General features: G+C 42.4%; 1 protein-coding gene and 1 long non-coding RNA gene across 3 annotated transcripts in view; one reads left to right on the forward strand and one right to left on the reverse strand.

The window, feature by feature from the left end:
- Positions 1-8594, forward strand: part of TSPAN4 (tetraspanin 4) — a 453873-nt gene extending 445279 nt beyond the window's left edge. For both annotated transcript variants that reach the window (XM_075162965.1, XM_075162964.1), the window contains 3 exons: positions 656-787; positions 2464-2547; positions 5051-8594. In XM_075162965.1, coding sequence (XP_075019066.1) covers positions 656-787; positions 2464-2547; positions 5051-5119 — 285 coding nt within the window. In that variant the 3' untranslated portion in view covers positions 5120-8594. The remainder of the gene's footprint in view (positions 1-655; positions 788-2463; positions 2548-5050) is intronic.
- LOC142088055 (uncharacterized) lies at positions 4295-5060 on the reverse strand. Its single transcript, XR_012675705.1, has 2 exons — positions 4795-5060; positions 4295-4606 (listed from the first exon to the last, which is right to left on the reverse strand). It is a non-coding gene; the product is annotated as an uncharacterized LOC142088055 (long non-coding RNA).
- Positions 8595-10679: the final 2085 nt, after the last annotated feature.

A 10679-nucleotide genomic window follows, 5' to 3' on the forward strand; every position in this document is an offset into this window, starting at 1 on the left:
AACACAGTCGTCGTACACTGTGCTGTCGTATGCAGACACCTAATGCAGACACTCAAAGCACCACTATTTAGCAGCATCAGATGATGACATTAAGGAACTGCACCAAAGAGAGAAGAGGAGGAAATACATCTTTTACTGACTGACAAAGACTTTCAAGGGTGATCAGTAATTAACAGCTTAGAGAGAAATTTGCCTCGTTAACGTCAATCATGATTTCAGAAGTAGTGTGCCATAGAGATCCCAGTATCTTCACCTCCTGGGTGCTGTATCTGTACCTTAAATAATTTTTTTCCTGACAACAAGCTGCAAACGATTGTTATAACCCTGCTCAGTCACGTCAACTCTTAACCTCAGTACTTGGCTGGGGTTGTCCTGTTTCAGCTCCTGCAGTGTCCTGCCACTGCAAGTAGGTGTCTTTGCTTCTTATATCAACATTAGCTACATACCAGACCAGATTTAAACATAATAAAAGAGTGGGGGAAAGGGTCTACTTGGGTAAAGCTGAGGAAATACTGTATTTCTTTAAAATTTCCGGCCTCTGCTGGTGTAATCGAAATGCACTGAATGTCCAACTCCGGGAGGCAGAACGAGCAGAAGTCAGTGACAGATCATAGTTACGGTATGATACTTATGGCCTCGGTTCTTCTTTTTCCAGTTCAGATGCTGTGGAGTCTCCAACTACACTGACTGGTTTGAAGTGTACAATACAACCCGGGTGCCGGACTCCTGCTGCTTAGAGTTCAGCGAGAACTGTGGCCTCCATTCCCCAGGGACCTGGTGGAAAGCGGTGAGTCCCTGGCCAGCAGCCGCTGCCTTGCAACCCAGGTGGAGGGCAGGCAGCTCGTCCTTTGCAGGGCTATACAGGTGATAAGGTATGGTGTACCCTTACTCACCTTTCATCAGGTGGTTTCAGAAGGCTCATGTTGACTGTGGCTTTTGACCTCCAATGAAACCGCCAATTTAATTATTTTTTACGAGCTGAAGGTTTTCCTTTCAGTAGGCGCTACGCTGTTCCGCGTTGCAGACAAGCGCCTTCCAGCACTGGTCTGGAGCACAGTCTAGCTAGGAAATGACAGGATTGTCCCTTCTCATGTCCCGCCTCTGGAGTCAGGTGGAGATAAAGGCACGTGGCTGGTCCACACACGCATAGCCCAAGCCCTGGAGCAGCAGCCGTAGCTTATCGTGGCCCAGGCAGTCGTGAGGCAAGAGCCCGAGTGCCCTGCTCCTACCGGGAACCCTCGTTCAGGGGCTCCCCCTGCTCAGCAGGAGAGTGGGAACTGTTCCACTGCATTGCCAGAAGCTTTTTTTTTTTTGCAATGAGTTTCTGCACTTTTAAAACTCCATGGGATCATTTCCCTTCAATGTCCTCAGCAAGATCTTTCCAGAGCAGATAGTCAGAGCCTAAATGCTTCTCTGAAATGAGCTCAGCAGTTCTTTGTGCTAATTACAGGTAGTGCAATTACCCAGGAGGGGTGTGGAGTAAGGCCAGCTGATGAAGTGGAATTCTAAAGAAGTTTTACTGGTTCTAATGGTTTGTGAAGACATTTGTGGCCACTTTCTAGTGAGATTTTCATACGCACGGATTGGCACTGGCAGAGGCCGAGTTCCAACCAAACATGGCTCCCCTCTACCTCTCAAGTAGCTCCAAGTCAAATTTTGAATTTAAAAGTTCTTCTTCTATTTTATTCAGGGTACCAAGAAGCTCAGTGCAGGTTAACACCGTGTCTTCTGGTGGGCATTAATAGTTTTTCCTGTATATATATGTGAAAGCCACTAACTGAAGGCTGAATGATTCTTGGCCATGGACATTTACAAGACAGAGGGCACAATTTTTGCACAAGGTTGTCTTACAGACGTTATTTATTATTTACACATTATTTAAAGAAAGGTTTCACTTGGGCCAATTCCACCCTCCCTAAAACTAGGCCGGGAATGTAAGGTTACAGCTACTGCAGAATTTAAAGCAGGAAGAAAATAACGGAGGAGTGCCCATACTGCAATTTGAAATGATACTGAAAAATCGTATTAAATGGGCCCACGTGCAGCAGGAGTGGCTGCTGAGCAGCTCTCACGGGAACGTTTGGGTTTGATATACATAGCTGTAGTATAATACTTGTTTTCCTGAAACATGAAGAAAATGAAAGGCTCATTCTGACGTTCTAACTGCTTCTAGTTGTTTGTTTAGAGGGCAAAGAGGACCCAAACCCACTGCTTGTTTATTTTTAGTTACTGGCCCAACTTTTATATGCAGCATTTTGGGGGTGCACTTTCTTGTGTCATTACAATTAGTACTCCATGTTCAAGCTTCAACCTAGAAATACACGGTAGTTGCTCCAATGCTGAAATGATAATCCAGGCTCTGTAGCAGCTTAGTCTGATCTGGCTCTCTTCTGTCTGTATATTCCCAGGGGAGCAGAGCTATGTGTTTATGGCTAATGCAATATTCTGGTTTTTTTTTCCCAGCCTTGCTACGACACAGTGAAAATATGGCTCCAGGAAAACTTACTAGCAGTGGGAATCTTTGGATTGTGCACAGCTATGGTGCAGGTACAGTTTAATATCAATTTTCAAATCCTAATTAAGTGTAACTAAATAAGTAACCATAGATCCAGATATACTCAGCCCAAGCCTGTTTTAATAATTCCAAATTTTGCATGATGTTAGAGTAAAACTCTGCAAGATTTGTCTTTTATGTTTTTATTTAGTTAAAATACTATGTTCAAGGTACAGAACTAGGAATACTGCACACATTTTCTGTTTTATGATGCACTGCAAAGAGCAGGCACTTTATCAAGCGGTTTAGCTAAGGCTTAGACTAGACTCAGTGGAGAGGTATTCCCCGCCATCCAGAGACAGAAGCCTCGTCAGGGTAGGGTGAATTGCCTTTTACCTGTATTTGTCCAGTAGTTCTCCAGAGAGGACCATCCGCTTAGGCTAAATATCTAACTTCAAGATAGCCTAAAGGTAGCTTAAGTCTTCGACCCCATCCTCAGTCCTAGGGTGAGTTACAAGTTGGGATGTTGTTACCATTACTCGACCTTGCCAATAAAACCATGTTTCTTTGCTATTACTTGCAGGGAAACTAGGTAGGCAAGATTGGCATAGACGTGCCTATCAGATGTTTGACCTGCAGTTATTTCTAGCGTAACTTCGGTCAAAGAAGAATCAGTCATCAGTGTATCCCTCGTCTCTTGCTCTTACGTACCTGTGTCTTTAATCCAGCTTGCCCTGGTTGTGGCCATAGTCCAGCCCCACCGGCACGAACCTTAGCTGAGGATACGCCGGTGAAAGCTGTGCGGGAGCTCAGGCTGCTTCAGCTTTACCTCAGCCCTCCCTTTACGGCCCAGAGCCCCATTCCTGAATGCAGTGAAGATGGAGCTTTAGTTCCCAGCTCCACCTCTCCCTCACACTCAACATATAAGCAGAAAGGAGGGCATTGCTAAGCTAATTAATACCATGTAACTCCAGATTAAACCACGGTTTGTTTTTTTTTTAATTTTGCATGGTATACCACTAGCAGCAGCAAGAGAGCGCCTGGGATGAGAATTCCACTCACATTCCCACTCACTCTCTCATATGTCACGTATTGCCTGTAACTTATTAATGCAAATGCCTGACTCCTCAAACCAGTAGAGTTTGGGGTTTTGTTTTCCAGTGTAGTAAGCAGATATGCTTAGGAAAAGAGATAAGCACAACAAGATCATATGGCAGAGAGAAAATGTAGGACTGTTGTTAATATATTACCATATTTTAAAAACCAGCTTTTGAGCATCTATTCAGCATTTAGGGAGTCTTTAAAAGATACATTAAAAACCCAGCAGCCCATAGACCTTGATTATATTTAAGAGAATACTATCTTTCTGACAGAAAGAAATTACTAGTTTGCATGGGAGAAAACACTTCAGGCAATTTAAAAATGCTAATTAATATTCCTAGTAAATGCTGTGAAATACAAAGAAAACATCTCAAAACACAAAAGAATTTTAGTCTGTCTTCTAGCTGCACTATGTGATTGAGTCTAAGTAGAAGGCAGTATTCAGGGAATACTTCCAAAAGGCATGTGCTTACTATGAGACAGCACACTAAAGCCTAACAATCTTATTTCACTGTGGAAGAATGGGAAATGAAGAAGATAAAGAAAAAAAAAAAGGTTATAAAGCTGTTATTTACAAAGTAGCGTGTGTGTTATTCATGTACTCTTTCAAATTACTCATTAACAGGAAACTACTATTTATGTAAAGACTAAATTTGAAGTGGTCAAATTAAGTGCTTAAAATAGAATTCATACAAAAAATTTCTACCTGGCAAACCTTTATTTCGATGACAATTTTTACAGTGGTGTTGCAAAGGAATAGTAACGACCACTTAGTACATTCATATAAGTACTTCAACTGGAAATAAAATAAGACTCTCTTCCCCATTCCCTTTTCCGATGAAGTAATCCACCAGAGCCGGCACAGCAGGTCGGCAGTTGGCTGGGAGAAGAACCACCACCTCCCTGCTGCTTCTCTTGAATAGGCTGAGTAGAAAGACACGCACACTGTTGATGAGGCATTGATGGTTATGATTATGCATGGACAGTCTCCAGTGATTCCCCCACAGGGACCTGTGCACACATAACGCTTGGAAAAGTGAAGTACAGTAAAGTAAACCGCAGCACCCTTCGGGTCAGGGATGAACCTGATTGTCTGTCAAAGCAATAGCTCAGAGGTGACCACACAGCCCCACCGCTGTGGGTTGCCACTATAAAATATTTTCGAGCAAAAGACGTCCAAACATTTCTTTTCAATGTACCTCTTCCCAGTATCTGGTCTGCTTTTCGTGGGGAAATCAACTCTCCCGTGCTCTCATTGTTCATTCTATAAAACAGCAATACAGATAAGGAAAAAAAGGCAGGCAGAAACTAGGAACAGAACAAGGACGTGAACTGGCAGGAAAAGCAGTATGTGAACAAAACCAGTGTAAGCATGCTTTTCTCTTTCATTTGTTTCAATAAATGGGGGCGGGGTTATTTACTGAAAAACGATTGTTTTGTTTTTTTTCCTCTTAGATTCTCGGACTCACCTTTGCAATGACCATGTATTGTCAGGTAGTCAAGGCAGACACCTACTGTGCGTAGATACCATTCCCAGTCTTTTTGCTCCTCCTCCAAAGGACACAGGAGAAATCTCCTTCATGCTCATTCATCTGACCTTGCCCCCCCTTTGTACTATAAACTGTGTATAATGCTATCTTTCTGAAGATTTTGTGAATCACCCCACTTTACTGAAGGAGGAAGAAGAGAAAAAGTCAGTACTTGAACTGGCACAGGTAAGAAGCAGCCTTGTCTTTAACAGAAGAAAACCTCCCAAGAGCAATGGTTCCTTTTCCATGGCCTACGGAAAGGCAAAGGAGGCCGCTTATGAGGGGGCTGATCTGCAAACCGGCGTTAGGAAAAGATTGCACTGCGGCAGCCACTGCGAAACCTGCCAGGTTGCCTTCCCGCGTTGCAGGGTCTGGAAGAGAGGGCACAGAAAATGAGTATTCTTCGGCATGGAAAGAAGGTACAGAGTAGCTAGCACTGAATGCAACTGTAATTTTGCTACAGTTTGCACACAGCTAAAATGTCAAGATCAAGCAGCCCTGCCTCCAAGCGTCTCAAGATGATTTTGTAGCCAGGAGAGGATCATCTTCAGAAATATGTTATTTTAAAGGAGTATTTTTAATCTTATGCGCTGCAAAGTCAGGCTTTTAATCAGAATCTGTACAGTGAGATCTGGCTGTTAAGGGAAAACAATATTGGACATTTTCTCACTTATTAATTGCCAGTGGCATATACATGGTTGACTGTATATGTAATATATATTACTTCATATACACATACTGTTCTGAAAGGAGGTTAAAATACCCAGCATCTAACCTCAGAAAGAGGGAACCTTTCAGTCCCATTTTACATTCCAACTGAAATAATCGAGTATTATTTCTTGTAGGAGGCACTATCACTTATACCTCTGGGAAACAAGTAATTACATTCAGCTGTATCTCCATTTCAGTAAACAACTTGTGAGTGGGCTCTTGCTGTCATTCTACTATGGTTTTATTTTTTATCATCCCTATTTCAAGTTAGTCTGCCAAAAAATATCACTCATTTCCACACTTGAAGATCCGTACAAAGCTGTCAGCTGTTCCTTCCCTGAATGTCACCATTTCATTAATTTACGTTGGGATATCATCATCTGCAGGTATGATAGAGTTTGCCTTCCTGAGGAAAAAAATCTTTTGCACATTGCTCATTTTTCTGAGAGTTATTAAGACTTCAGATGTTTTTATGCTTAGCTTTTTTTTTTTTTAGCTGCATGCTTACAACAGCCAAGACACACCAGTCTTTGTTAGAACTGGAGTCATCTCTCAGTTCTGTTTTTCAGACCCATCTCCCTCTGCCTGGCTGTTGGCTAGAATATGCCCCACACTTTCGGACATTTGCAGAAATCAAAATCATAACTTTCCAGAAAACAACCACCAGTTGTCCGATTTCCCCACCCTGCATTGGTAAGGGAAGTCATTTACGTAGTACGCTTCTGTGCACAGCTTCTAGTGATGAGGTTCAGAATCAGGTGTTTCCTATTGTTCAAACAAACAGCTCCCCACCAGCAACCAGCCCTGGATAATGCACGTGACAGCGAGAAGCTGAAGCACCCCAGGGAAAGGACGCAGCAGGGAACAGGCAGACGGAGCAATGCAGCTGGCCTGCTCCCTGCAGCCAGCCTTTGAGGACCTCTCGGCCCTGACAGTAGACCAGAGACACAACCATGGTGCCCTGTTTTCCCAGACAGCTCAATGCAGCCATTCCTGCTGCGACAGATTAGAAGCATGCATCAAGTTCGGCAAAAAAAGTTACCCTGTGCCTTTGGTGCTTGCAACAGCAGGTCTCAGCTACGAGTGACCATTTGCTTACTTTGATTTAAAGGCAGTTTCCAGCAGTAAAGCTGGACGCGCCAACCCACAGCCTATTGAACAGTCTCCTTAACGCCCGTAAGTAACCCTCTTCTGGACCTGCACCATTGACAACTTCTCCTCCCACTGCTTAGGTTTTGCGTTTTTTTTTCCCCTCTTTGCTGATTTCCTGCAGTCTTCTCACCCTCAGGCCCAAACTACTCCATGTGTTGTGGGGAAGTGCTTAGGACAGTCTGGTGTGTGAAAAAGCAAGTATCTTCCAAAATCTTACCCTGCACCTTTAGGCATCCACCTCTGTAGCATGGGGCATTCAGCCGTGCAGGCTCAGTTGAAAGTAACGTATTACGTGTGTGCAGTTTAGGTGGGTTCCCACTCACTCGCTATCACAGCAACCTCGCCACCACCAAAGGATTTTACTGCACGCGAACAAGCCCTGACAGCTAACAGGCCTTGACCCAAGAAGAGGTTAAACTGAGCAGCCCACACACGGGCACGCTGCACCCCAAGCAAGAGACTTGCTCTTGGTGTCACCATCACCACGGTCTCAACGCTGTCTGAGCCCGGGCTGACCTGCTCTTCGAAAGATGGTGCAAGTTCGTTCCCTCCCTCTCTCCGCTCTGTTCCTTCCTTACCTGCACAGACACCATTCCAGGTTAGCTGTACCATTAGTTCTTGCCGTGGTTTATAGTTTGTATGCACAGGTGCTCCTGCTGACAGCTCAGAGCTTCCACCACAAAAGCAGCGTAACAGTGTGATGAATACATTAATAAAACATCGATTTTTAAGAAAAAGGTAGACAAGTCTATTTGTAGTGATCCCTGCCATTAAAAACGAACACCGAGACGGCAGGCTGCTGATGGCTCAGCCGATAGAGCAAAGCGTTGTGCAGGGCTCCCACAGGGCAACGCTGGCGTAGGCAGATCACAAACCCTCGCCTGCGAGTCTCCCAGTAATACGTGCTGAGCTCTTACAGGAGACTGCTAGACTTGGGTAAACCTACAGAAGAATCAAAATGAGAAACAGAAACTGAAGACAAGTCACACTTTGTGGTTCCCTCTAATCATTTTCCACAGTTTAGGTGTCTTTACAACAAGATAAACTGCCTCAGTTTTCAAAAACATGTATCTAGGGAATATAAGCAATACTCACTTTGTAAATCCCAGTCACTGCAACAGAAACACACGGCACTAACTGCTGAAAGGAAAGGGGGGGGGAACACAAACCAAGAAAAACCAAACCAGACCACACATTGCTGCTAATAATTCTTTTTTTTTTAAACAGTACCCTTACACTGCCAACTGAGAGGCTACTGCAACTTGTTTATAATTTGAACTGGACTATTTTTTGTATTTGATGTCATTAACTCTCTTCATACAGGCCAAACAGATGTTATGGTGCTTAAAGCATTACCAGCACAAGCCAATTTCAAACCTCTGAACATACTGCATATAACAAGCCTCAGACTTACCTTTTTTTTTTTTTTTTTAAAAATCATTGCATCCTTTCTCTGCTGACGAGGTCAGAATATTTTGTGATATGTAACAGCAACAATCTTTTTTTTAAAAACCAAAAAAAAAGATAGTTCCATAGTATGCATAAAACTTATGTTGAACTGGTTGATTATAAATAAATTCCCTGTAGTACATAATACCCATTTAAAAGGCTGCTTATATCGTATGTATGCAGAGCAACGCAGAAATCATTCCAATTGCTTCCATAGTGTTTTGTCACTTTTAGTAAAGTCTTTTATATTATTTTCACTTATCTTTAAACATGGAGGACTCTATACATTTAAATTAAAGACAGAACCAAGGGCAAAGACCTTGAAGGAGAGCACTCCTCATTTATACTCCTTGCTCTTTCTGCTCAATAACAAGATGTGACTGCACAGGGCGCATGGCTGGACCTACTGGATTCAGCAACATCAGGACTTAGGTTTTAGATTCAGTCCAATATACTTCTGGCTTTTCATCTTCACAATTATTATAATATATACACACACACATATATATATATTTTTAATAGATTATGGTTTATTTTCCTGTACAGTAACTGTGAGTAGCAGCCAAATCTTGTTGCTTGTACAAGAGAATTATTTAGCTCCACGTCTTATCGTGCACAATCACTGAAATTCACTCCAGCTTCTGTTCTATGAATACTTCTTTGTTCCTCCCCCTCAAGTAATATAAAGGTTTATTCTTCCATTTAATAATTACTATTTGAATGCAGCATCGTATGATTTGTAATACGGAGAGGAAGGAACTGCACAGAAGTTGTAAAAATATTTAATCTTGCATCAGCAATATGGCTGCTATGCGAATCCACCCAAACCCCTCACTTCTCACAAACTAATTAAGAACTTCGTTCTTGGTGACGTCTTTCAGCGCACGTGGCTCCCGGCTGCCTCTTCCCCCATTCACAGACAGGGCAGAGGTTGTTAGCACGGAGAAAGCTGAAGCCATTCACTTCCCGTAGCTTCACTGCCGTGCTATCAATGTGGCACCAAAGGTAAGCAACAGAAACCAGCAGTTGATTGTGGCATTTATTTTAAAACCAGACTCTTTACTAACTTCGTCTGCAAGGATTCTTGCTAAGTGTGAACGATCTTCATAGCTACAGAGTTAGACAACTCACAGTAAGAAAACAAGTCAGGACTCACCATGGGCAGTTTTGTTTGGATTCATTGTGAATTCTCCTAGATTGTCACCGGTACCTTACCACAGTCGGCAGGTCTCCTCAGTTCTTTGGGTTTTGTTGCTGCAACTACAATGATACATTTTTGTGCATTCATATAAAAAACAAAATTTAAAATATACATTTTATTTTTTAAAAGTTATTAAATATTCTTTAAAGTTTACAACAGAATGTCTTTTGTATTCTTTATAATCAATCAACTGCACTACAAGCTATACAGTGAGTATACACATACCCAAAGATGTGTGCGTGCAAGTGCACACGCACAGTGTACACAATTAAAAAAAAACACCCCACAGCACACTTTTTTGTCATTTCTCATTACCTATTTTTGATTTGACCTTATAGATTTTTTTTTTTGTGTTTTGTTTTTTTTTTTTTTTTAAATTATTTAAGTGGCTTACCAGTTCCCAGGTAAATTTACACCCCTTTCTGTTTCCTCTTAAGGGCAACCTGAAATTATGTGATACTCAATCACAAGTCAGAAAGTGCTGGGAGATCAGGTTTACAGTGTAACAATGTATAAATACTTAGACCTGAAACCTACTACTTTCTGTTTAGAACTTGTCTGTTACTGATAATTTTGAAACAAAAGGACTTTCTTTTTCTGAGGTAGTTGCTTAGATTCAGAAATTACATAGAAAAACTTCGAAAATGATCACCAGGCTGTGTTAAAATGGAACAACTAGGAAGCCCTACTATGTCGGATCAGCAGAAGGTCTGGTCAGCCAGGTATCTCGTCTGCAGTCATGTCTAATACTGCCTTTTCCAATACAATTTATTGTACCCTCCAGGTCAAACAGCTTCGCAAGTGAAATTGCCTCTAAACTGGGTGCGTTCCGAACACCACCACAGGCATGCTATTGAAAGCGTGAGGGTAGACACGGCCTGAACGCGGAGATCCAGAGGTTTTAGAGGTTGTTGCGGGAAACCTCATAAAGGATAACCCAGACCTTTGGTGGAAGTTTCTTACAACTCCCTCAGTTCAGTAGGCACATTTATATTCCTTGAATTTTCTTCATCCCGTTAAGCGTACCACTAGATGGTCTCAT

This window comes from Calonectris borealis, chromosome 14 (assembly GCF_964195595.1).
Source record: "Calonectris borealis chromosome 14, bCalBor7.hap1.2, whole genome shotgun sequence".
In the NCBI taxonomy this organism is placed as follows: domain Eukaryota; kingdom Metazoa; phylum Chordata; class Aves; order Procellariiformes; family Procellariidae; genus Calonectris; species Calonectris borealis.